Source organism: Neovison vison, chromosome 1 (assembly GCF_020171115.1).
Source record: "Neovison vison isolate M4711 chromosome 1, ASM_NN_V1, whole genome shotgun sequence".
Classification (NCBI taxonomy): Eukaryota; Metazoa; Chordata; class Mammalia; order Carnivora; family Mustelidae; genus Neogale; species Neogale vison.
In genome coordinates, this window is record NC_058091.1 from 53,541,919 (window position 1) to 53,568,533 (window position 26,615).

At 40.4% G+C, this 26,615-nt stretch overlaps 2 protein-coding genes and 1 pseudogene across 2 annotated transcripts in view; 2 read left to right on the plus strand and 1 right to left on the minus strand.

Annotated features, from left to right (window-relative positions):
• Positions 1-327: 327 nt before the first annotated feature.
• On the plus strand, positions 328-13,612 carry NUP43 (nucleoporin 43). The gene is made up of 8 exons (XM_044247041.1): positions 328-491; positions 804-926; positions 2,175-2,252; positions 3,888-4,068; positions 6,956-7,091; positions 7,859-8,010; positions 11,206-11,328; positions 11,845-13,612. The coding sequence occupies exons 1-8, from the start codon at positions 372-374 to the stop codon at positions 12,072-12,074; spliced, it is 1,143 nt and encodes a 380-aa protein (XP_044102976.1). The 5' UTR covers positions 328-371; the 3' UTR covers positions 12,075-13,612.
• Positions 13,613-19,881: 6,269 nt separating this feature from the next.
• On the minus strand, positions 19,882-20,480 carry LOC122898650 (annotated as a pseudogene).
• The window catches only part of LATS1 (large tumor suppressor kinase 1), a 52,628-nt gene continuing 46,237 nt past the window's right edge, over positions 20,225-26,615 (plus strand). Inside the window, exon 1 of the mRNA XM_044247049.1 lies at positions 20,225-20,302. The gene's annotated coding sequence lies outside the window, so the exon portion shown is untranslated. The remainder of the gene's footprint in view (positions 20,303-26,615) is intronic.

Below are 26,615 nucleotides of genomic sequence, written 5' to 3' on the forward strand. Positions count from 1 at the left end.
TAGTATTTTCTATGGGTGCTGAGATACAAAACTGAATGGGTGAAGCTACTAGGTGGTTCCTCTTGCATTGGTTTTGTTTTGGTTTTGCTCTTAAATTTGTCTCACGTTGCACAATTATTGCACAAAAGCACCGTTTCGGTGTTCCTATACTGACTTTGAGGACTCTGTTCAGAGATACTTAGGTGAGGAAGGGCGGCCCAACTTCCTCCCGCTTGGGTGTTGATGGTACCCGTATTGCCGAAGGACGAGAATTGGCTCTCCGCAGCCACCGTCCGCCTTGTAACGTTCGGCCCAATCAGGACTCCACAGGAAGGGGCGGGGCTCAGGGGCGCGCGGAGTGTTCTGGCTGTACCTGTCTCAGTTGGTTTGCAATGGAGGAGATTTATGCTAAGTTTGTGTCTCAGAAAATCAGCAAAACCCGCTGGCGACCGGTACCTCCGGGAAGCCTGCAGACCGCGGATACCTTCGCTGCGGGCTCTTGGGACAACGAGGTACCTCCGCTCCTGGGCGAGAAGCTCCTGCTTCCCCCTTTCTCCTGGAACCGCGCCGCTGGCGGTCCGCGCGCGAGCTCTCGCCTTCTGGCTCGTCTCGCCATCTCCGTCCCCAAGTTCCCGTCTTAGGTTTTGTTGTTCGGTAACTCAGAGCCATCGATGATGTGCTTGAACCTCGAATCTCGTGTTTTAAACTGTCACCTTCCAGTGATCTGAGATGCTTTAAAAGGAAGGTTGCTTGAAGGCAATAGTTTTTACCGTTAAACAGTTTGATGTAAATACCATCTCAAGAGGAAACTTTCTGCTTTACAGGAAAATTATGTTTCACTGTGGTCTATTGGAGATTTTGGGAACTTGGACTCTGATGGAGGGTTTGAAGGAGACCATCAGTTATTGTGTGATATCAGACACCATGGCGATGTAATGGATTTACAGGTAAGTCTGTGTAATATCCACAAGCTAACTTCTAAAACACTGAGAGTAATAATATTTAGAGGTGCAAAGGACCTTAAAGTTTGTCTGCTGTTATTCAGGGTTTACAGGAAACTGAGTTCTCTGTAGGTTATGGTTTGCTAATGTTAATTATATAACCACTTAATAGCAGAATCAGAACTGGCGGAGGGGATGTGAATTTAATCAGACTTTTAAAAATCCTGATTTAGGGGCGCCTGGGTGGCTCAGTGGGTTAGGCTGCTGCCTTCGGCCCAGGTCGTGATCTCGGGGTCCTGGGATCGAGTCCTGCATCGTGCTCTCTGCTCAGCAGGGAGCCTGCTTCCCTCTCTCTCTCGCTCTGCCTGCCTCTCTGCCTACTGTGATCTCTGTCAAATAAATAAATAAAAATCTTTAAAAAAAAATCCTGATTGGGCGCCTGGGTGGCTCAGTGGGTTAAGCTGCTGCCTTCGGCTCAGGTCATGATCTCAGGGTCCTGGGATCGAGGCCCGCATCGGGCTCTCTGCTCGGCAGGGAGCCTGCTTCCTCCTCTCTCTCTGCCTGCCTCTCTGCCTGCTTGTGATCTCTCTCTGTCAAATAAATAAATAAAATCTTTAAAAAAAAAAATCCTGATTTATTTGTTTGCTTAATTAGCTGGCCATCTACTGTATGCCAAACAGTATTTGGGGGGCTTTACAAAAGCCTAGTTTTCATCACGTCCTGTGAATCAGGTGTTTTATGTCACTATGGGACAAATACCTAAGGTACTTTACATGGTTTTGCTTTTTGAATTCTTATAACAACCCCCTAAGTGAGGATTAGTTCTTCCATTTTAAAGGTTTACCGAGGCTTAGAGAACTTAACTTGGCCAATGTCTCAAAGCCTGTAAAGTGGGGGAAATGGAATTAAGTTTTCAAATCCTGGTCTGTAGAACTTAAGAGTCCCTGCATTTTCTTCTATAGAAAACTGCCTAACCCTGAGAATGATTATTTTCTAAACCTCTATGGTGGTAGTCCAAAATTAAACCAGTTATAGGTGAAGGAGTTGAGGGGGAAAACTTTGTTATTTATTCTTCATGAAAATCTTTTCATTTGTGTAGTGGTTTTGACTTTTCAGATCGATCATCACATTTTATTTGTTTAGCATTTATAGGCTGTTTGCATTTTAAAATTGTTATACTACTAATTGAGTCAAACAAATAGCCCCCCCGATCAGCATTTCTGAATCTATAACAAGCAAGAATTTTCTGTTTAGTTTTTTGACCAGGAAAGAATTGTAGCAGCTTCATCAACAGGATGTGTAACGGTTTTCCTTCACCATCCAAATAACCAGGTAAAGAATTTTTTGCTCAAAAACTGAATTTATATTTTAATTATTTTTAAGGAGGCCTAACCTAGGTTGTATATAATAATGACACAAGTAAGTTTCATACTCAAAATACGGAGGGGAGAAATACAGTATTACCTGTCTTTTAGCAGATTAATTCTTGCACCAGGTTTGTGTAAGCTGTTATTGAAAGTAGATACATCTTAAATTCTGTTAGTACAGAGCTATCGATATGGTTTTCTGGCAAGTAATTTCCCAAGTTACTATTCTGATCTTTCAAAGAAAGAGCACCTTCTAGCTCAGGTATCATGAGAGAGAACAGGGACAGCTACTTTACTTCTGTGGATAGAACCTAGGTTTTAATTAGAAGAAAGGATGCATTTTGCTGCTATGGATAGAACCTAGGTTATAATTAGAAGAAAGGATGCACTATAAAGACATTTTATCAATGCCTTTCTTGTGTATTAAAAGCCCAAGTGGTGACCTTTATAGTGGTAGGGCAGTCCTTTAAAATAGCCCCATTTGTAGTAACATTTTTAAGTTGCTGGAAGAGAGTGCTCATTTAGATTTTTAGGCTAGTAAAGCTCATCTTCCTAATAGGCATGCCTAATAAATATAAGACCCAGATCTTCTTAAGTATTTTTCCTAATGGTTTCAGTTAGAAAACCCTAGAGATTCCTTTCTTAGATGTAGACTAATTCCCTTAAGAATTTAGAGTTGCTGTTAGGGACTCCTGGGTGACCCGGTTAAACGTCTGCCTTTGGCTCAGGTCATGTTCCCAGGGTCCTGGGATCAAGTCTCGCAACAGGTTCCTTGCTCAGCGAGGAGCTTGCCTCTCCCTCTGCTTGCTGCTCCCCCTACTTGTGCTCTTACACTCTCTCTCACAAATAAGTAAATAAAATCTAAAAAAAAAAGAATTTAGAGTTGCTTTTGAACACACAACTGTCTGGTACCTAAACCATTTCTTTGAGATAAGTTTGATATTGAGTAGCATTTTTTAAATCTAATCTAGTGTATACAGAACTTTTTTTTTTTTTTTTTTTTTTTTAAGATTTTATTTATTAGGGCGCCTGGTTGGCTCAGTCATTAGGCATCTGCCTTGGGCCCGGGTCATGGTCCCAGGATCCATGGTTATCAGGGCTCCCTGCTCGGCCGGGAAGTCTGCTTCTCCTTCTCCCTCTCCCCTGGCTTGTGTTCCCTCTCTCACTGTCTCTCTCTCTCTCTCTCTGTGTGTCAAATAAATAAATAAATAAATAAATAAAATATTTTTTAAAAAATATTTTAAAAAAATATTTTATTTATTTGACACAGAGAGAGAGAGAGGGAACACAAGCCAGGGGAGAGGGAGAAGGAGAAGCAGACTTCCCGGCCGAGCAGGGAGCCCAGTGCACGGCTCAGTCCCAGGACCCTGGGATCATAACCTGAGCCGAAGGTAGACGCTTAACTGACTTAGCCACTCAGGCTCCCCGTGTATACAGAAATTTGATGGAAGTAGTTTCTAGGCTTTAGTGTCCAGAAATACAAAGGAAAAATGAGAGAGTTACTCTTTTTCTAGAGGGGTATGGGATAGTCTATTCAGGGAAAAGTGTTAGTTTTTAAGGCTTTGCTTTGATTCATCCTATTCTCATTTCTGACACCTAGACTCTGTCAGTCAGCCAGCAGTGGACAGCCGCTCACTACCACACAGGTCCGGGCAGTCCTTCCTGTGGCAGTGCACCATGCACAGGTGTTGTGTGCAACAATCCCGAAATTGTCACCGTTGGAGAAGATGGTCGGATAAATCTCTTCAGAGCCGATCACAAGGAGGCAGTAAGAACCATAGGTAAGAAAAATCATCCTTCTTTTTTATCCCATAACAGTTGAGCACCTACCATGTGCTAAGCAGACCCAATGCTAAGTGTTTGAAGGATGTAAAAAGATATAAAGTGGGATCCCTTGACAAGACAATATGTTGCTAAGGCATGTATGAATGAGTGACTACACAGGAGAAACTATTTTGTTTTTGTTTGCTTTGTTGTGGTCTGTGGGGATTCTCTAAGAATTGAGGAACAAGTGGCTATTAATTGAATCTAGGTTCTAGACCATAAGGAATACTAAACGATGGCATACCAAACAAAGGGAATAACAGAGGCAGGATAGGTCCACTTAGAGAAGGACAAAAAGCATAGTTATCAATACTTAATGATACTTAGGTAGGAAAGGTGACAGATGAAGCAAGAGAATTGAATGGGGCCAGGTTGGGAAAAGTGATGCATAGCTACCAAGATCACATTTTGTTAGGTGGATCACTAAGGAGCCACTGGAACTTTTCGGTCAAGGGGATGATCCACTCCTTGCTGAACTTGAGAAGAGTTAGTCTAGTTAGTTCTCAACTGTGCTAAAGACAGACTTGCTTGACAGTAGTTTTAACAACCTACCACCCTAGACCTCCTGAATCAGAACCTCTGTGGATTCAGCCCATGAATGAGTTTTTTCAACTATTTATAGTTCTGAAGAACACTTATTTAACAGTTAAGGACCATTATCTGGAGTGTGGAGGAGTGTCACAAAACAAAATCTAGAAGTATATGTTAAATTATGTGGTACAAGCTTAAACACTAGGAAAAGGGAAAGGACCATCCGGAAGACTTCATGGAGAAGAGAGTTTGTGAGGCTAAAGATGAAGAGATTTTTTTTTTTAAGATTTATTTACTTTTTTTTTTTTTTTTTAAGATTCCACTCTTTTATCTGAGAGAGAGAGGGAAGGGGCATGAGAGAGAGAGAGTGAACATGAGAGGAGAGAGCAAGCACCAGAGTGGGGAAAGGCAGAGGGAGAGGGAGAAGCAGGCTTCCCACTGATCAGGGAGCCTGATGCAGGGATTGATTCAGGACCCTGGTATCATGACCTGAGCCAAAAGCGGATGCTTAACTGAAGAACCACCCAGGCATCCCTTAAGATTTTATTTTTCAGTAATCTCTGTGCCCAACATGGGGCTTGAACTTACATCCCTGAGATCAAGAGCTGCATGCTCTACCAACTGAGTGAGCCAGGTGACCCCAAAAATGAATATTTTGAGATGAGTTGGCCAAATGATACAAGTTCAGAATGAACTTTATAGGAAGCATTGGGTTTGGAGGTTCTGGGTTAAGCACTAGTGGGAGATATAAAATTAGATACAGAGGAACGTGAATAGCTGTATCAGCAATGGAGGGTAATAATCTTAGGTGGAAATAGAGAAATTTGTGAAAACAGAAAACAGATGTTCTGACTAGAAAACAGATGTTCTATAAGTGATACTTTTCTATCAAAGGAGAGTCTATTTTAATGTGCATTTTTCTATAGAAATTAAACTGACTTATTTAAAAGTTCACCTGTAATATTTCAATCGATGGAAAGAATTTGATTTAAGAATTTTGTGGAAAAGCAGGACTTTTTTTTTAATGTATAATGTATTATTTGCCGCAGGGGTACAGGTCTGTGAATCATCAGGCTTACACATTTCACAGCGCTCACCATAGCACATACCCTCCCTCCCAGGTGTCCATAAGCCAGCCACCCTATCCCTACCTCCCCCAACCCCCCAGCAACTCTCAATTTGTTTCCTGGATTAAGAGTCTCTTATGGTGGGGCGCCTGGGTGGCTCAGTGGGTTAAGCCGCTGCCTTCGGCTCGGGTCGTGATCCCAGGGTCCTGGGATCGAGCCCCGCATCGGGCTCTCTGCTCAGCAGGGAGCCTGCTTCCTCCTCTCTCTCTCTGCCTGCCTCTGATCTCTCTCTGTCAAATAAATAAATAAAATCTTAAAAAAAAAAAAAAAAAGAGTCTCTTATGGTGTGTCTCCCTCCTGATCCCACCTTGTTTCATTTTTTTCCTTCCCTACCCCCCCACGACCCCCCACCCTGCCCCTCAAATTCCTCATATCAGAGAGATCATATGATAATTGTCTTTCTCTGATTGACTTATTTCGCTTAGCATAATACCCTCTAGTTCCATTCATCTTGTTGCAAATGGCAAGATTTCAGTTTTTTGATGGCTGCATGATATTCCGTTATGTATGTGTATGTGTGTGTGTGTGTATATATATGTACACATACACACCACATCTTTATCCATTCATCTGTTGATGGACATCTAGGTTCTTTCCATAGTTGGCTATTGTGGACATTGCTGCTATAAACATTGGGGTGCACGTGCCCCCTTTGCATCCCTATATTTGAATCTTTAGGGTAAATACCCAGTAGTGCAATTGCTGGGTTGTAGGGTACTCTATTTTCAACTTTTAGAGGAACCTCCATACTGTTTTCAAGAGTGCACCAACAATGTAGGAGGGTTCCTTTTTCTTCTCATCCTCGCCAACATGTCATTTCCTGACTTGTTATTTTTCTCCATTCTGACTCGTGTGAGGTGGTATCTCACTGTGGTTTTGATGTGTATTTACCTGATGGCCAGTGATGTTGAGCACTTTTTCATGTGTCTGTTGGCCATTTGGATGTCTTCTTTGCAGAAGTGTCCGTGTTTTCTGACCCTTTCTTGATTGGATTATTTGTTCTTTGGGTGTTGAGTTTGTTAAGTTCTTTCTCGATTTTGGATACCAACTCTTTATTTGATATGTCATTTGCAAATATCTTCTCCCATTATGTCAGTTCTCTTTTGGTTTTGTTGACTGTTTCCTTGGCTGTGCAAAAGGAAAAGCAGGACTTACTAACACACACTACTGTTTTCTTAATTTGTAGACAATGCAGATAGCAGTACACTCCATGCTGTAACCTTCCTTCGAACTCCTGAGATTCTTACAGTAAATTCAATTGGGCAGTTAAAAATATGGGATTTCAGAAAACAAGGAAATGAGCCCTCTCAGATATTATCACTGTAAGTTGTCATTTGTAATTCACTAGGGTAATGCAAAATTAATTTGTTCAATTGTTTATAGCAACTGACTTTAAACCGTATTGTATTGTAATTGCATTTGGAAAGAATGATCCCTGATTAAATTTGGTAAAGCGAGTACAATTTGTTGGGCTTGCTGCTGCTGTGCTGCATTTAGTAAATATTTGTCCTGTTGATTCAGAGGCTTTATCTCTTTTTGACGTTTACATTATTTATTGGGGAATTTATTTTTGCTCAGCAAATGATTGTACTGATAGTAGGTACAGTGCACTCCAGATGTGGTTGGATGAAAAACACAATCCAGGATACTTCTTTCTAAGCAAAAATCCCCATTCTATGTGTGCAGTTTTCTCTTCTCTAATAAGAATGTAGAATGTGTCAAACTGAAAAAGTAATTATATAAACAAAATACTAAATAAGGTGAAGGTAAAGAATATGCTGCTTAGTTGTACATACTGTTTTTAAAATGCCAAGAAATGGAAATATGTTTGCATATCTTACCATCAGATTATCATGCTCCTTATGTCTCCAAATTGAAGAGGGGATAACTTTGGCTTTAATTCCATTGCAAAGTTCTAATATTTAGAAATATATTTAATGCACTCAATTTTTTGACATGATTTAAGTTCAGCCAGCTGCTCCAGCCACAAAGTTATCATTTAGTTACTAGAGTGAAACATGTTTCATGGATTATGCAAAGATAAATCATACTCACAGCATGTTTGATGTCCTTGTGTCTCCCATAAAAGGACTGGTGACCGAGTACCCCTCCACTGTGTTGATAGACATCCCAACCAGCAGCATGTTGTAGCTACTGGTGGCCAGGACGGAATGCTGAGTATTTGGGATGTTAGACAAGGCACTATGCCTGTGTCTCTGCTGAAGGCTCATGAAGCTGAAAGTAAGTGTTGTGGCAATGCATAAGTTTTTGTCAGGTAGTAATGTGGTATATTCTATAATGATACATAGGGATCATTTTACATTGTAGCTTTTGGCTAAATTATATAAACGTATAATAATCCCTTTTTAGGGGTGCCTGGGTGGCTCAGTAGGTTAAAGCCTCTGCCTTCGGCTCAGGTCATGATCCCAGGGTCCTGGGATCGAGCCCCACGTCGGGCTCTCTGCTCTGTGGGGAGCCTGCTTCCTCCTCTCTCTCTCTGCCTGCCTCTCTGCCTACTTGTGATCTCTGTCTGTCAAATAAATAAATAAAATCTTTTAAAAAAAAATCCCTTTTTATTTGACACTTAAGTGTTTAAGATTTTATTTGACAGAGAGAGAGACAGCCAGAGCGGGAACATAAGCAGGGGGAGGGTGAGAGGGAGAGGCAGGCTTCTCACAGAGCAGGGAGCCTGATGCAGGGCTCCACCCTGGACCCTGGGATCATGACCTGAGCTGAAGGCAGATGCTCAATGACTGAACCACCCATGTGGCCCAGATGCTTGAGTTTTTCAACATGTTTCATTATTCTATCCAAAACCACAGTAACTATCCTTATGTGTTCATCTTTATGTGCTTCTTTTCTTTTTCTTTCTTTCTTTCCTTTTTTGATTTAAATATTTTTTTTTAATTTGACACACCGAGAGAGAAAGCATAAGCAGGGGGAGCAACAGGCAAAGGGAGAAGGAGAAGGAGACTCCCCACTGAGCAGAGAGCCTGATGCAGGTCTCGATCCCAGGACTCTGGGATCATGACCTGAGGGGAAGGCAGACACTTAACCAGCTGAGCCACCCAGGTGCCCTATATGCTTATTTTCTTGGGATAATTTTTTAGAAGAAGTGGCAAGCCAAAACATAAAACTGTGATACATGTTATCATGTTACACATAAAAATACCAATTTATATTGCCATACTCTGTATAAGAGGATGACCTATTCCCATGTAAATGTAGGCTATTTTTAATATTGACCAAGCTAGTGTTCCTCAATTTATTATTGTACCTCTTTTTTTTAAAACAAGAGCAGTATTTATATATAGGATCTTGTCCCCTTTTTTGTTCTTTTTTTTTTTTTATTTTGATGGGGATTTTTTGACCAGACAAAAATTTTTCATTTTATCATTATCTTTGATATCATGACTGGATTATAGTTTTAAATTCTGACTTAAGTTTATGGTAAGCCTTGCTTGAATAAAAGTGCAAAAGTAGAAACATGCCAGTATTGTAATGTCTCGGTTTAAATTTCACATTATTACCTTGGAAAGATAAATGATTTTTAAGATTATATTTAAGAAGCAAATAAAAGGATAAAAATATTTTGCCTCTTCTAGTTATAACTATACCCAGGGGGAAAAAAAGAATAAAAAATAATGTATGTCTTCATAGAATCTGATGTTGGCTAACCCAGTGGTAGTAATACTAGAAACTTTCAGATCTCTTCTTCCAGCCTCCCTTTTTAACTGCCAGCCTGTATTGCTAAGCAATACATACAGATGTAGCAGATTGTAATGTATTGTTTTGATTCATTCTGACTCTTAGCTAGAAATAGAATGTTTTATTATAGAGGTTTGTGTTATACTTTGAAAATAAATACTTAAGAATCTAGGTTTGTACAGTCAGCTTACGGTTCCATAGGCTATTTTCCTTCACTTTTTAAAATTTTTTTTAAATTTTTTTTTTTAAATGAGTGGGAAAGACTGGTTTTTTGTTGTTGGTGGTGGTTTTTTTTTTAAAGATTTTATTTATTTATTTGACAGAGCGAGATCACAAGCAGGCAGAGAGGCGGGCAGAGAGAGAGGAGGAAGCAGGCTCCCTGCTGAGCAGAGAGCCCCATGCGGGCCTCGATCCCAGGACCCTGAGATCATGACCCGAGCCCTTCACTTTTTTTTAAATGAAACAGTATGAATATATTTTACATAGGGGTTTTCCCAGAACACGTTCTCCGGAGGAAGATGACCTTGTAATGTTTTGTGGCTTGATGCTTAATTATGGTATATGTCAGAATAAAAATTGCCCACTTGGAAGCATGTGCCTTCTAATACTTTTTATGCTTTGTCCCCAGCACCTTCTATGCTGCCTCTTGAAGGTTCTTACCCAGAATCACAGAACCCTTGTTCACAGACTACCTGTTTGATTTGTGTGCTGCAGAGAACCTCCTAAGGCATCCTGGCCAGTCATTGGCTCCCGTTTGTCTACTGACACACAAAGTTCCCTTAAAGTTTAGTACTTGCAGGGTTCTCAATCCCAGATTGGCTTCTTAAAAGCCCTCCATCTGAAACAGTCCAGATTCTGGGGGCATTTCAGGTTTTAGTTTGCTAGGAGCAGTTGCTATTTCTGTGATATATACCGGAGGTATCCAGAATACTGGCATGAAGCAAAATTGAACTGCTGCTTAGAAATTCACTTGTATGTTATCTTTATGGTCTTCTCTGTTTTTCCAGTAATATAAACTTCATATATATATATTTTAAGATTTTATTCATTTGAGAGAGAGAGCAGAGAGAGAGAGACAATATGAGCAGTGGGGAGGGGCAGAGGGAAAAGGAGAAGCAGGGTTTGATCCCAAGACCCTGGGATCATGACCTCAGCCAAAGTAACTTGCTTATCCAACTGAGCCACTCAGGCGCATCTAACCTTCACATGTTAATAACACAGGAATTGAAAATAAGAGAACTTACCAATTTAAAAAAATATTTTAGGGACACCTGGGTCTGTTAAGCATCAGCTAAGGTCATGATTCCTGGGTCCTGGGATTAAGTCTGCATCGGACTCCTTGCTCCTGCCTGCCATTCCCCTGCTTTGTGTGCTCTCTCTCTCTCTGACAAATAAGTAAAATCTTAAATATATATATTTTAGGAATTATCCCATTGTCATATTCTTTCATTAGAAAATGTAGTAAGTCAAATGATTGGCATTTATTTTCATTCACTTGCTGGCCCAATGCACAAATAGATTTACTTGGCTTCTTTATGCTATCTGTATGTTATAGCCATTTGGAGAATTATATTTTGTCCTTTAATTCTGAAGCCTTTGATTTTTATCACAGACTTAGGGTTTGAAGGTATGTGATGGAGGTTAATGGAAGATGATGCCTAGAGAAGGGCTTTAAAGTTTGTTCAACTCATTTGCACAGTTTTCAGCATCTTGGTTCTTACCTTTTAGTGTGGGAAGTTCACTTTCACCCGTCCAACCCAGATCATCTATTTACTTGTTCTGAGGATGGATCCCTCTGGCATTGGGATGCCTCCACAGACGTACCTGAAAAATCATCACTGTTTAACCAAGGTAAAAGGATTTAAGGAAGATTCTTGTGTGTAGTTTTGTTACAGTTTTAAATACCACATTGGAAATTCTCAGATTTTTAACATTAAGTAATGATAGAATGTTTCCATTCTCCTGCCTCAAGGTAAATTCTGGTATCCTAGAGCTTGAAATCTATCAGCTGCTTATTGCTGTAGTGCTGAGGACTACAAATGCCATAGCTGGCTCACTTCGCACAGCTAGGGGTCTTCATGCTACATTTCCAAGACTCTCCATTAAAGAATCACCAGAAAGATGGTCAAAATCTGCTTACTTGAAGACTTCAGATTCGATACCCATAGTATCCCATAGAAATTTGAGTATTTAATATCACTGAATGTGTCTTTGGTGAAAAATGGTGATGTGTGATAATGGAGTCATCACCCTGATATTCTGAGAATTAAGTTTTGATCCTGGCCTTTTTAAAATATCAGTAGAATTTCAGATGTTTCCTAACATAATAGTAGTTTTGAAAGATGTTTTCCCCTTTTTTTCTTGCAGGAGGAAGAAATAGTACTTTTTTGTCTCACAGCATTAGTAACCAGGCTAGTGTTCACCAGTCTCTTATAAGCTCCTGGCTCAGCACTGATCCCGCAAAAGACCGTATTGAAATCACAAGCTTGCTCCCCAGCAGAACCTTGTCTGTGAACAGTTTGGATGTTTTAGGTCCTTGTCTTGTTTGTGGAACTGATTCAGAAGCGATTTATGTTACTAAACAACTTTTTTCATGAAAATACTGTCATTGCAAGATTTCAGGTAAAGCATATTGTTAGCCTTTCAAAGTATAATAATAAATTATTGGAAAATGTGAAATTTGCAAAGGAAGCTTCAGTAAACCATTGGTAATATCGATGCCCCGTTTGGCTCTTGTCAGTTGAATGTTCTCACAGTTCCAGAGTCAGAGAGAATGCTGATGGAGAGAGAATTGGAATCTGTGGAAAAATATCAGAGGGATCCTTTTGTTGGTGTAGACGTTGCCTTCAAACAGGCTATTCTTTTTGATGTTGGGGGACTTAATAATTTTCTCAAACCACTAACAGGTTCCTATTTTTAATGACACTATGGTGGCTTTTACCCCTCCCTGGTGGCCCAGGCCAATGTTAATGTTTATCCTTTTTATGGTAGATATTTTCTTGAATCTTCCACATTTTATTTCCTTAGTAAGTTTAATAAAATTCATGAAGAATTGAGTAGAGTAAAAATGGCAAGCTTTTGTAAAAGTGTTCACATTTTTTTAAAGGTTTTGTTTTTAAAGAAAATTTTTGACAGGTTCCTCTATTAGAGTAAATTTGAACAGAACTTTCAACTGCTTAGACCCAAATTCATTTTTCTTGAAAAAGGAAAAGTACATTTTTCCTAAGGATTTTTGCTTTTATTTAGTTTTAAAAGATAGTTCAAATGCTGAACTGGATGTTGTGCAATAAAGTAGAATTTGATATTAATAAGAGAGCTGACTTCCAAACTAAAAATTGATAGATAACATGTATGAGTATGATGATGTGGTAAGAGTAGAGAATTTTGCTGTCTTTGCCCTTATCTACTGTGTTAATGATAATCTAACATGTAGGTGTTTTGTTTATTTTTGAATATAGTTGACACAGTGTTACATTAGTTTCAGGTTAATGTGTCCTGCTTAAAAACAATGTTGTGGCATTGTCTTTCTGAAGTAAGTTAAATGTTATTGAACGTGAAGACCTTAATGACAAATCACTGTTATTATGCTATTAAAGTGTGTATTCATTTACATTATTATTATTCATTTTTATTAATTCCAGTGATAGTAATTATGGTAAAGTTTTGTTTTTCTCTCCTAATAAATACTGTCAATTCTTTCATGCCACCTTACCTGGGGGGATTTTGGTTTGGGCATTTTTGTCAGCATTTTTAAATGGAATACATATATGCAGTCTGCTTTTTTATATAAATTTAACTCAAAAATATTTGATAAAATTGGTAACTTGAAATACAAAGAATGAGAGAAGGAAAGAAAATGTTACAATAGGAATTTTTAATCTGTTTATAGTTTTATTGCTGAGACTAATTTTTAAGACTTTTCTGTTATTAGAGAAGTAATTTGTTACAGGGAAAAAAAGTCAAAAGAAATTTTTAAGTACTTTTAATATCAAATAATTAATAGTCTTTTCATTTCCTTTTCTATCAATGTGTGTAGAATTTATTAAAATGAAATATAGCATGTTATATTTATGAATATACATTCCCCAGCAGTAATCACATGGTTTCCATAATAAAAACATAGCTATTAATTTTCCTTTGACTCACTTCCCTTTATATGAATGTCTTGCTGCAGCCTAAGCTTCAGCATCCCTTTCCTTACTTTCCAGACATACTTTCATTCTATTCAGTAGGCTAAATCCTTGCTGTGGGTGGGCACTAAGTTGATGTCACTCCTGGAAGACTAGCTTGGGTGGGGGGCACATTTTTCATGCACACTGAATGGCAAACTTGAACCTCTGCTTTCATTTACATTATATGCTGCTGAAAAGTTTAAAGGATTCATATACGCTGTTAGCACCCTTCTCAGGTTTTAGCAGCAATACATAAAATTTCCTGAGGTTGTTATAGTAAGTAATTGGTAGAGGGAGGGAGCCAGAAGTGTAGGCTTAGAATATTAACTTAGGCTGCAAACAAGTTTCAGGTTTGAAGCTTTGCTTTAAGAGTATTTGTAACCAAAAAGAAAAAGAGTATTTGTAACCATGAATAAAAGAAAGTACATTTGGATAGTGTTAAATTTCTTATCAGTTGATGAATTCTGCCAGATTTAATAAGAAACATAAGCTTTATGGAAGATGAATAAACCCTAATTTATAAATTTGTTCATTATCACTGTCTTTATTCATGAAACTATCACATAGTTTCTTTTGAGGGGCTGCAAGATCACAGAGGTAGAAGGCATCTTGGAGAGCATATCTAACCCAAATTTAACCATCACTTCCACAGCATTCCCAACAAATTATCATCCAGCCTGTACTTGAGACTATATTATGATCAAGTTTTCCCATTTCCCAGTGCAGCTCTTGGTCAGCTCTTCTTGATACAGCATTATGGCAAGGTTTTAGTATATGAGTGGAGTATAAAACAATCCCATTAAAAAAAGTAGAATCATGTTACTGTGGGTTAATGAAATGATCATGTGAACCTACTGCAAGACAGCCAATCACCAGTTTACTGAATTTGCATTATGTGGGGGTGCTTTACTATAGGGTTTCATTAAGTAAATTAATTTACTGAATGCAAATTTGCTTTCATTTCTCTTCCTTGGGAGCCACGAAAAAATTTAATCCTTCATCACATTTCCAAATATTCAAAACTAAATAATCGTGGCTTTTTGGGGTAAACTTTTTAAATCCCTTCAATGATTTCTAATGGGCAAAGCTCTCTTTGCAGCATTCCTTGCCTTATTTTTTTCTTTTTTTAAGATTTTAAGATTTTATTTATTTGTCAAACAGATTGAGCACAAGCAGGGGGGGCAACAGGGAGAAACAGGCTCCCCACCAAGCAAGGAGCCCAATGCAGGACCCAGTCCCAGGACCCCGGGATCATGACCTAGAGCCAAAGGCAGATGCTCAACTGCCTGAGCCATCCAGGCACCCCTGCTTGCCCTTCTTGGTTAAATTCCAAACCTTCCAAACCCCTTTTAGATGTCATTTTCCCAGAAAGACTTCCCTGGCCTCTGACAGTCTGGGCTAAATTATACTCTGCTTCAGAAGCCCCATTGTGCAGGGCCTGTGCTGTGCTTACAGCTGTATTAAGCAGCCTCTCTCAACTGGACCAAACAAATAGGACCCATATCTTAGCATCGTATTAACAATGTTTAATACAGTATCTAATATATGGTAAACACTGAAGCAGTGCAAACTGAGCTGAACTAACCTCACAGTCTTATTTTCCTTGGAAACAAATACTCCTTTTGCCAAAGACCATCATTAAAGTGTGACCTCCAAAATGAACACTTTCCCAGGTGATGTCTGCCTCCCTCAGAGGTGACTTAAGAAAGCTCACCATCCTGGTTCTTGGTACAATATTCCTTTGTAATGCTATCTCATTTTATTTTAAATATTCTGACATTTGCTCAATTAGACTACTGACTAGTTGAAATTAAACCCTTTGCCTTTTTCACACATGTATACTATACTATACTTCCCCTAGTGTTGAGTTAATGCAGATGATTTTGATCCTTACTATTTGGTCAATCCCTGTTCAACAAAGACAAGTCTTACTTCCATAAAGAGCTAACAATCTTTGAGGGTCTTCCTCAGAAGCCAATCATTTTCAGAATTTCCCAGCATGATCCACATTCTCACCCCATTGGTTAGGAGATAGGTAGGATAAAAGTACATAAGTGCTTAGGCCCACTCCTCCAGTCCTCCCAATTAATCAGTGACATGTGAATCATTGGTATTTGACTATAGTTATTGAAATCTTTATAAACAAACCTAATGTACTGACATTCTGCCCCATTTATCTTGTTCACAAAGCTGCTATGGGGAGATACCTGGGCTAGAACTATCCCATCAAAAATTTTATATAATTGAAAAATTCCTTATCCTTTGTAACACTTCCATTTCATGGTATTAAGGAAATAGTACTTTAAATAATCCATTCTAGAATCTTGACTAAGAAGAACACTAAGTCCACCAGTATAGTTTATATCAAGCCTTCATTTAAGCTTATGGTATCAATATGGTACCCAGCTCAGACTAGTTACATGGTTTGAAGCAGTAGCAGTGCTCTGATCTAGTCTTATAGATCAGAAACTTGGGGACATTTGAACTCTACCAAGCAAGTATTCAAATTTTCAACCGTATCGTCTGAACCACAACATTAAGTGGCAGTGTAGAGAACTAACAGACTACCATCATCTTCATATCAAAACAATTCCAACATTTTGCTCCATTAGGTTAATGAGGAGGGAGAAAACTACAGGGGAAGGGTGAGAAGGGAGAGTAGAGGGTAGAATACAGCTGATCAGGTTTAAAAAAATTTAAAAATAAACTAATGTTCAGTTCTAAACTCTTATAACTAGACTCTGGGGGACAATAGCTGACACACTAGTCTAACAGAGCCATCAGAAAAGCATCAGCTGTCAAAAAGTAATTTTTGTTCAGGCTGTGGACATAAGAAACTAAACTGTGATAGACTGTAAAATAATAGCTGCAACTCATCAAAACAGATTTTTTTTTTAAGATTTTATTTATTTGACAGAGAGATCACAAGTAGGCAGAGAGGCAAGCAGAGAGAGAGGAAGGAAAGCAGGCTCCCTGCTGAGCAGAGAGCCCAATGCGGGACTCGATCCCAGGACCCTGAGATCATGACCTGAGCCGAAGGCAGCGGCCTAACCCACTGAGCCACCCAGGCGCCCCAAAACACGGATTTTACCCCTTCATTGTATAGAAGGAAGTTACATTTTAAAACTTGTTAGCAAGAACTGTCTTACAAATAATGATCCTCCACTTTAACAAGCATACCCGAAACCAGATTTGGTTTCTAATACCCTTCTCCAAAAAACGGAACAAGGACTTCTTGAAGGAACAGGGAATATATAAGATAGCTTGAAGCATCTTGTACTATCAGAAAGTAAGGGAGTTTAAAAAAAATTTTTTTTTAAGTAGGCTCTGCACTCAGCATGGAGCCCATTGTGGTGGTTTAACTCATGACCCTGAGATCAAGACCTGAGCTCAGACCAAGAATCAGATGCTTAACTACCTTAGCCACCCAGGTGCCCCTTAAGGGAGTTCTTTTAAAAAATGATTTTAAGGGGGGAGGGGGGTTGGGAGAAGGGGGGTAGGGTTATGGACATTGGGGAGGGTATGTGCTTTTGGGTAAATTGGAAGGGGAGATGAACCATGAGAGACTATGGACTCTGAAAAACAATCTGAGGGGTTTGAAGTGGCGGGGGGGTGGGAGGTTGGGGTACCAGGTGGTGGGTATTGTAGAGGGCACAGCTTGCATGGAGCACTGGGTGTGGTGAAAAAATAATGAATACTGTTTTTCTGAAAATAAATAAATTGGGAAAAAAAATGATTTTAAAAGGTATAATAATGGGGAAGATAGGCATGTCAAAGGGACACAGAAGCCAATTCAACTGGAAGAGCTCCCCATAGTGAAAGCTGGATCAATTTGATCAACAAAATAAGTTACTCAAACCATAAAATAAAAATTCATGAGTCCACATTGATATGAATGTTTTTAAAAAATGGAGAAGAGACACATCTTCTCAGAATTCCACCTGATTTATGTAAATTCTCTGTCCAAAAAGAGGTAGAACACAATTTTCACCCTTAAGTATGGGCTGCTCATAGTCTATAGCCTTCCCTAAAACTGAGGGAGGAACTTAACATTCTCAGGGCCACATTGCTCTTCAGGCTTCTTCCATATTTGCTGCCCCTGTTCCTCCTGTCATCCAAGCATTAAATTTGGCCCCTACGTCTGTTGATAAAAACAAAATGAAATCCCAAGTCCCCATTTCCATGAAGCATTGAAAAGTTGAGTAGGTTGAAACTGGACCGAGGGTTTTCCATCACACCAACACAAAGCCCTTCAAATGCAGTGGTAGGCATTGCCATGCAGAGACATCCAGCAGCCTTAGTAAGCATTTCCCTTGCTCTTTCACCTACCCTCAATCTCCAGTCTCAGCTGCTTTTCATCTTGGGGATTGCTTCATCTTTCCTGATCATTCCTTCTCTCCTTTCCTGCTCTTCTCTCCCCCTGCTTCATTGGAGTTAAATCTCCAGTCCCAGACAGAGCCAATTCACTGAACTTGAATTATCTAGAAAATTTCCCCAGAACAGTAGTTTATGGAGATACCTGGAGATACCGGACTTTAGGCTTAGAATTAAGAGCTTACATAAAGAAGTCCCCTGAATGGTGACAGAGGTGGCAAGATTTGGGGAGCAGTATGCTTTTTCAGATACATAATCCTTCTGGAAAGGACAAGCAGACCTGTGAACATATTAGGTTCATATAATTTTAAGGCTGAAAGGGTCCCCAAAGGTTACTTAGTCCTGCAGTTGACGGAAGTAAGAGCTAGGGCTATTATGTGACTCACCTTGGGTCATATACTGTACCTTTTTTTTTTTTTTAAGATTTTATTTTTTATTTGACAGAGACACAGTTAGAGAGGAACAAGCAGGGGGAGTGGGAGAGGGAGAAGCAGGCTTCCCGAGGAGCAGGGAGCCTGATGTGGGGCTTGATTCCAGGATCCTGGGATCATGACTTGAGCTCAAGGCAGGCCCCTAAAGACTGAGCCACCCAGGCGTCCCCATACACTGTATCTTCTACAATCTTTGCCTGTGCTTACAGAGTTTCAACCAAGTGCTCTTGGAATGGAATCTTTTAAAAGAGGTTTTCACATTTGAACTTCAGGATACAATGGCCGGTACCTAATTTAACATCATGAACCTTAATTTGAAGAAAATTTTTATAGTTAGTCTCTAGTAGAAGAATGAAAAGAGGTTTGAGGGGCTCCTGGCTGGCTCAGTCAGTGGAGCCTGTGACTCGGATCTTCCAGTTATGAGTTCCAGCCCTATTTGGGAGTAGAGATTACTTAAAAAATAAAATCTGGGGGCGCCTGGGTGGCTCAGTCCTTAAGCATCTTCCTTCAGCTCAGGTCATGACCCCAGGGTCTTGGGATCAAGCCCGGAATTGGGCTCCCTACTCAGTGGGAAGCCTGCTTCTCCCTCTCCCACTACCCCTGCTTGTATTCCCTCTTTCGCTGTCTCTCTCTGTATCAAATAATTTTTTTTTTTTTACAAAATCTAAAAGAAAGAAATATGGTTGAAAACACTATTTTCTAGAGGCAAATGTGGCAAAGGCTCGCTTTACAAAGGGTATATGGTACTTTCAAATACCATAAACCCAATGATCCCATCCCAAACTTCTAATTCAACTTAGCAGGTAATAAAACCCCTTCTGGCATTCGCCGTTATTCCAGTTATGGCAATAATGACTTCCCCGTCTACCGATTCGGTTGACAGGTTAAAAATCTCCAAACTGTTAACCCTTCCTGGCTCAAGAATATATTAAGCTGGCTGATTCACCGAACACTTAAAAGCTACGGACTTATTCAGGGAGAGCGCTAAGCAAAACTCAATTCATTTCAAAGCCTGTAGAAATCTCGATCCTAGCGCCCACAGCCAGGTTTCAGAGCAAATCACTGACGTTTCGTTCTGAGAATTAAACTCCTTATCGCGCGTCTTATTCTCTTTCCGTGCACAGAAAGAGCTCAATTAAAAAAGAGAGACAGGGACGCCTGGGTGGCTCAGTTGGTTGGACGACTGCCTTCGGCTCAGGGCGTGATCCTGGAGTCCGGGGATCGAGTCCCACATCGGGCTCCCAGCTCCATGGGGAGTCCGCTTCGCTCTCTGACCTTCTCCTCGCTCATGCTCTCTCTCACTGTCTCTCTCTCTCTCTCAAATAAATAAATAAAATCTTAAAAAAAAGAGAGAGACAGACAGACTCTCAAATGGGTGGACTTGAAGGGGGAGAGCCCGATCCCACGAGCCGGGGCGAGTCACCTGGTCAGCGCCAGGCGGGGGCGACGCTCGCCAACAACGCTGAGGAAAGGACAACCGGCGGAAGGCGGGAGCCGCAAGCGGCGCTCTGGCCGCCGGCGGCCGGGCGATCAGAAGCCCCCAGTCCTCGGCCCCCGCGCAAGCGACGCCGGGAAATGCCTACATCCGGGAAACCTGCGGCGGAGTGCGGCGGCGGCGACACCGAGTGGAAGGCAAAATGGCGGCGGCGGCGGTGGACTGGTGTTGAGGGGAGAGCCAGGTCCCCGCGACCCCCGCGACGGGCCGCGCTGGCCCGCGGCAGCCCCCCGACGTCTCTCTCCGCCCTGCCGCACCAGGGATACCTGGGGTCTCTGGGACGGGCTCCCGTCGCCTGGGCTCCCGTCCTCGGGCCCGTGGCCGCTGTCCAGGAGCCCCGCTCTCCCCTGCAGGTAGGTCTGGGGCTGGTGTAGCGGGTGGGGCGCACTCTCCTCCCGAGCCAGAGTTGGCGGGGCGGTGGCCGCCGGGGCCCACGCCCAGCGCCGCTGGCTGGGGTCCAGAGGCTCCTGTGGACCGGCGGGCGGGCCGGGCCGACTCGGCCCGGTGCGGGCCTGATTTGGCTGGTTGCATGGACCTGAGCTGAGCCCTGCCCTGGGGAAGCGAGGGTTGGCCGCGCCCGGGGCTGAAGGAAGAGCTGCAGGCACTGCCGCCTTGGAAGTGCAGGTTGGCTTGGGGAGAGTTTGTCTAGGTAGTGGCTTTGCGCAGCGTGTTCCGCTTTCACCCCTATCCCAACAGGGACGGGTCAGTGTTTAGGAAGGAAGAAAAGTGAAAGGTGGTTTTGAAAGAAAATTGCAGTTCTTTGCATCCCAGAGAGATTCGATCCTGGATTTACCTTGAAGAAAGCATGGGAATTTCTGTTTCCAGTCCACTGTACTGTTAGCTTACCGTTCATAAGCTAAGAGGGGCATCAGGGACGGAAGGATTTTTATGGGGTAGGAATGTGTATCTAAATAAAATGAGGGAAAGAAAAGGAAAGGAATATTACTTGTTATAACTTCAAAACAAAACTTGGATCGCAAAGAATGACTCCGCAGTGATTTGATTTAACCCCATTCTCTGACTTCTCCAATTGAAAGTTATTTTCTAAGAGAACAAAGTTTAATGTTTGTCACCCCATATGTTACTATGACTATATATATATAGTTGTGTAGAAGTTATTACTAAAACTAGTGAAAAATAAGTAAATAAATAGAGTTTCACACACAAATGTTGTGTCAGTTGGCCCAGGATCAAGAAGCTTGTCAGGCCTTTATGGATTATTTATTGAAAATTAAAATTCTTTATCAGACTCCCTTCATGAGGAAGAAAAGGTAGAAAATTATAATTGGAATGAATGTTCTTTGCTAAGATAGCTACATTTGTGATTTAAGTAAGGTTATTTCTTTCCTTTAATAAGTTTGTAGGCAGGTAAAATGAGCTAGTTGATTCCCTAAGGCAGTGGAGGAATATGATTGATTTAACAGCAAAAGAAGTAGCATTGTGTTCCTCTGATCAGCTGCTGCTGCAAGAAACTAGATCGTGGCACAGGCTGGGGAAGGCACAATCTTTCTGTGCCTGAATACCTATTGAATTGCCTTGCCTCTTTCCAAAAGCAAATAAAAAATACTTCTACAATTTTTTTTTTTTTGGTATGAAAAAATTGTAGGTTTTTTGGGGGGGGGTAGAATATCTGTTTTCTTCTATAGGTTGTTTTGTTTTTAATGCTAGTCCTTGTTACTCTGTATAACTTAGAGCCTTGGAATAGATCCAACTCTGATTATTTAGTTTTCATTCTAGATGTTATATTTAGATTAGTGGGTTTTTTGTAGACCACAAAGTTATTTAGTCATTGAACAACATTTTTATCAAGTAGAAATAGCAATCATTTTTCAGCACAAGATAAAATATAGTGGTAGTTTTCACTTTTGATCAGCTTTGTAGAAAGCAAAGTGAAGAAAATATCATCAGTAAACAAGAGAGTCTTGAATATTGCTGTCTAAACAACTGAGACTATATGCTACTGAAAAACAATACATACTACTACTGTTGCTATTCTCATAACTAACTTAGTCAAAGCATTGAGACAGGCCATCCTTTCTTATAAACCTAATTCAACCCAAGGTAACACTTTGAAATCCTATTAAGTAATGGTACCTGGTTTTTCCCCAAGTTCCATAACCAAAAATTGTTTGGGTTTGCTGACATTGGCATATTTGATAAAGGTCTGAAATGGAGGTTTTGTCTGCTCAGTCTAACCAATTTAAATGTTCCTTAAAAGAATGAGTGAGTCATGATCCCTGCCTTTAGGAAACTCAAGATGCAGGTTCTGATGAGAAGAGCACTGGGCTAGTTCAGGATGTGCGGATTCTGTTTCTAGTGTGACTTCCAGTTGGATGTGTGAACTCTGGCCAGTTTATCTCTCTAGATCCATTTCTTCATCTGGAGGGTGTATGGGGGGATATATATATTTAAGATACCCTATTCTCTCTGAATCTGTGGTCTAGTTGGAAAAATGAAACAACTACAAGAGTAGGGCAAAAACATAGGTTTTGTTTGACCATGCAAAGTGCCTTTACAATTCAGAGAAGGATAACAGACAGGCAGGTCAGTGAAATCTTTGTGAAGATGGCACGCGAATGGCACCTTAAAAGTTGGGTATAATTTCTACAAGACGAGATATGGCAGGAGCTCTCCCAAGAAACAGAATGAGTAAGGACATGAAGGTAGAAAAGCACAAGACAGAAAAGCACAGATAGAAAAGCTGAGATCAAGTAATTTGGCTTGATTAGAGTATAAGGTACATTGGGGAGAGACTGGGTAGGATAGTGAAAAGAGATAAGATAACTGACATTATTGAGTTGGGCATTTATTCTAAATATTTGACATAGACAATTGACCCTTGACCAACACAGATATGAAGTGTGCGGGTCTACTTATACACAGATTTTTTTTCATGAAATATATTGGAAAATTTTTTGGAGATTTGCAACAGTTTGAAAAAACTCACAGATGAGGGGTTCCTGGGTGGCTCAGTGGGTTAAGCTGCTGTCTTCGGCTCAGGTCATGATCTCAGGGTCCTGGGATCGAGTTCCACATCAGGCTCTCTGCTCAGCAGGCAGTCTGCACCCCCCCCAACCCCAGCCAGCCTCTCTGCCTACTTGCGATTTCTCTCTGTGTCAAATAAATAAAATTTAAAAAAAAACAAACTCACGGATGAATTGGATAACGTAGAAATACTGAAATAAACTAAGAAAAAGATGTTTTGTAGGAATACAGAGTATAATACTTACACAAAGTATATGTTAACTGTGTTAACATGTGTTAACTGTGTTAACAGTAAGTCTTGTGGTCAACAGTAGCCTCTTAATGGTTAAGTCTTGGGGAAGGCAAAAGTTATACTCAGATTTTGAACTGCGTAGGGGTCAACAACCCTAAGCCCTGTGTTGTTCAAGGGTCAACTGTATTAAACTGTATTTTGAGCATAATGCTCAAAATAACCTGACTAGATAGGACCATTATTGCCCACATTTGAAGATGGAGAAACTGAGGCACAGCTTGCCAAGATTACACAGCCAGTTAGTGGTAGAACTGGGATTTGTACCCTGCAGTTTGACTCCAAGGCTCTCTAACCACTAATTTAAAGGAGTCATTGAGGGTTCTAGAGTAGGAAAGTGACATGATCAGAATTACTTATTTGGAAGATTAATCTGACACCAATGTAACATGAGTTCCTGGTAAGCTATTTTGCTTTGAAGAATTCTTTTTAAAAAACTCTCTTTATTGGGGCACCTGGGTGGCACAGTGGGTTAAGCCTCTGCCTCTGGCTTATGTCATGATCTCAGGGTCCTGGGATCAAGCCCCATATCAGGCTCTCTGCTCAGTGGAGAGCCTGCTTCCCCCTCACTCTCTGCCGTCCTCTCTGCCTACTTATGATTGCTCTGTCTGTCAAATAGAGAAATCTTTAAAAATAATTTCTCTTCATTTATTATTAATTTGAATCTTTTCATTTGCAATTAGCAGAGATTACTAAGATTTGTTATTGCCAGTGTTGAGTATATCTTGTTGGTTGGTTGGAATTGTAAATTCATACACCTTTCTAGAAGGCAGTCTGACAATAAGTATCAGGATTTTGTTTTATTTTGTTTTTTGACATAGCTCTTTATTATTTTTTCCTTTTTCAAAAATTGTATTTTATTTTAAGCTCCAATTTAGTTAACATACAGTGTTATATTTCAGGTGTATAATATAGTGATTCAACAATTTCATACACCATCCAGGGCTCATCACCAAAAGTGCACTCCTTAATCTCTATCACCTATTTTACCCATTCCCCCCCACTCACCTCCCCTCTGGTAACCATCAGTTCTCTATAATTAAGGGTCTATTTCTCCATCTATGTCCTTAAAAGTGGCAAGATTTCATTTTTTTTTATGGCTGAATAATATTCCAGTGCATATGTATGCACTACATCTTTATCCATTCATCTGTTGATGGATGCTTGGGCTGCTTCCAATTTGGCTATTATAAATGATGCTGCTATAAATATAGGGGTGCATGGATCCCTTTGAATTCGTGTTTTTGTATTTGGGGGGTAAATACCCAGTAGTGCAGTTACTAGATCTAAGGGTAGTTCCATTTTTAACATTTTGAGGAATTTCCACACTGTTTTCCACGGTGTCTGTGCCAGTTTGCATTCCCACCAACAGTGCAAGAGGGTTCCTTTTGCTGCACATCCTCACCAACATTTGTTGTTCCTTGTGTTCTTGTTTTTAACCATTCAGATGTCAGTATTTTAAAATATGAGCATATCTTGGAGATATTGCAGGTTTAGTTCCAGACCACTGCAATAAAACAGATACTGTAATAAAGCAAGTCAGATGAATTTTTTGGTTTCCCAGTGCATGTAAAAGTCATGTTTATACTATACTGTAGTCTACTGATAGTGTAATAGCATTATGTCTAAAAAGATAATAAATACATCCTAATTTAAAAATATGTTACTGCTGGGACACCTCGGTGGCTCAGTTGGTTAAGCAGCTGCCTTCGGCTCAGGTCATGATCCCAGCGTCCTGGGATCATCAAGTCCCACATCGGGCTCCTTGATCGGCAGGGAGCCTGCTTCTCCCTCTGCCTCTGCCTGCCATTCTGTCTGCCTGTGCTCTCTCTCTCTCCCTCTCTCTCTTTGATAAATAAATAAAATCTTTTAAAAAAAATGTTACTGCTAAAAAATGCTAACCATCATCTGAGCTTTTAGCAAGTCATAATTTTTTTGCTGGTGGAAGGTCTTGCCTCCATGTTGATGGCTGCTGACTGATCAGGGTGGTGGTTGCTGAAAGTTAGGGGGGATGTGGCAGTTTCTTAAAATAAGACACCATTGACGTTTGCTATATCCCTCAACTATTCCTTTCATGAACAATTTCTCTCTAGCACACAAAGCTGTTTGATAACATTTTAACCACAGTAGAACTTCTTTCAGTATTTATTGGAGCCAGTCCATTCAAAGCTTGCCACTGCTTTCTCAACTAAGTTAAGAAACTCCTTAAGTTTATGTAATATTCTAAATCCTTTGTTGTCACTTCAGCAATCTTCATAGCATCTTCACCAGCAGTAGATTCCATCTTGAGAAACTACTTTCTTTGCTCATCCATAAGAAACAACCCCTCATTTATAAGAGTTTTGTTATGAGGTCTCATCACATCTGTAGTTACCTCCTCCACTGAAGTCTTGAACCCCTCAACATCATCCATAAGGGTTAGAATCAGCTTCTTTCACACTCCTCTTAATGCTGCTATTTTGACCTCTTCCCATGAATTATGAATGTTCTTAATGGCATCTGGAATGATGAATTGTTCCAGAAGGTTTTCGGCTTACTTTACCCAGATATATCAGAGGAATCGCTGTGTATGGCACCTATAGCCCTATGAAATGTATTTCTTTTTTTTTTTTTTTAAAGATTTTATTTATTTATTTGTCAGAGAGAGAGGGAGAGAGAGCGAGCACAGGCAGACAGAGAGGCAGGCAGAGGCAGAGGGAGAAGCAGGCTCCCTGCTGAGCAAGGAGCCCGATGTGGGACTCGATCCCAGGACGCTGGGATCATGACCTGAGCCGAAGGCAGCTGCTTAACCAACTGAGCCACCCAGGCGTCCCATGAAATGTATTTCTTAAATAATGAGACTTGAAAGTTGAAATAACCTCACAATACATGGACTGCAGAATAGATGTTGTGTTAGCAGGCATGAAAACAACATAAATCTCATTATACATCTCCATCAGAGCTCATATGTGACCAGGTACATTGTCAATGAACAGTAATATTTTGAAAGGAATCTTTTTTTCTGAGCAGTAGATCTCAATAATGGGCTTAAAGTATTCAGTAAACCATGTTGTAAACAGATGTTCTGTCATCTAGGCATTGTTGTTGCATTTATAAAGCAGAAGCAGAATAGATTTAGTGTAACTGTTAAGGGCCCTAGGATTTTTGGAATGGTAAATGAACATAACATTGGCTTCATCTTAAAGTTACTAGCTGCATTAGCCTCTGACAAGAGATTTGGCTTGTCCTTTGAAGCTTTGAAGCCCGGCGTTGACTTCTCAGTGGCTATGAAAGGCCAAATGGCATTTTCTTCCAATAGAGTCTGTTTCACCTACACTGGAAGTCTGTTATTTAGTGGAACCCCTTTCTTAATTATTTTAGCTAGATTTTCTGGATAACTTGATGCACCTTCT

What these genes read in the sequence shown, in the direction of transcription:
- NUP43 (XM_044247041.1), top strand. Translation starts at nt 372, where the DNA reads ATGGAGGAGATTTATGCTAAGTTTGTGTCTCAGAAAATCAGCAAAACC. An exon ending in GCGATGTAATGGATTTACAG is followed by an intron (nt 927 to 2,174) that starts GTAAGTCTGTGT and finishes TTTTCTGTTTAG; the next exon opens with TTTTTTGACCAGGAAAGAAT. An exon ending in GAAGGCTCATGAAGCTGAAA is followed by an intron (nt 8,011 to 11,205) that starts GTAAGTGTTGTG and finishes CTTACCTTTTAG; the next exon opens with TGTGGGAAGTTCACTTTCAC.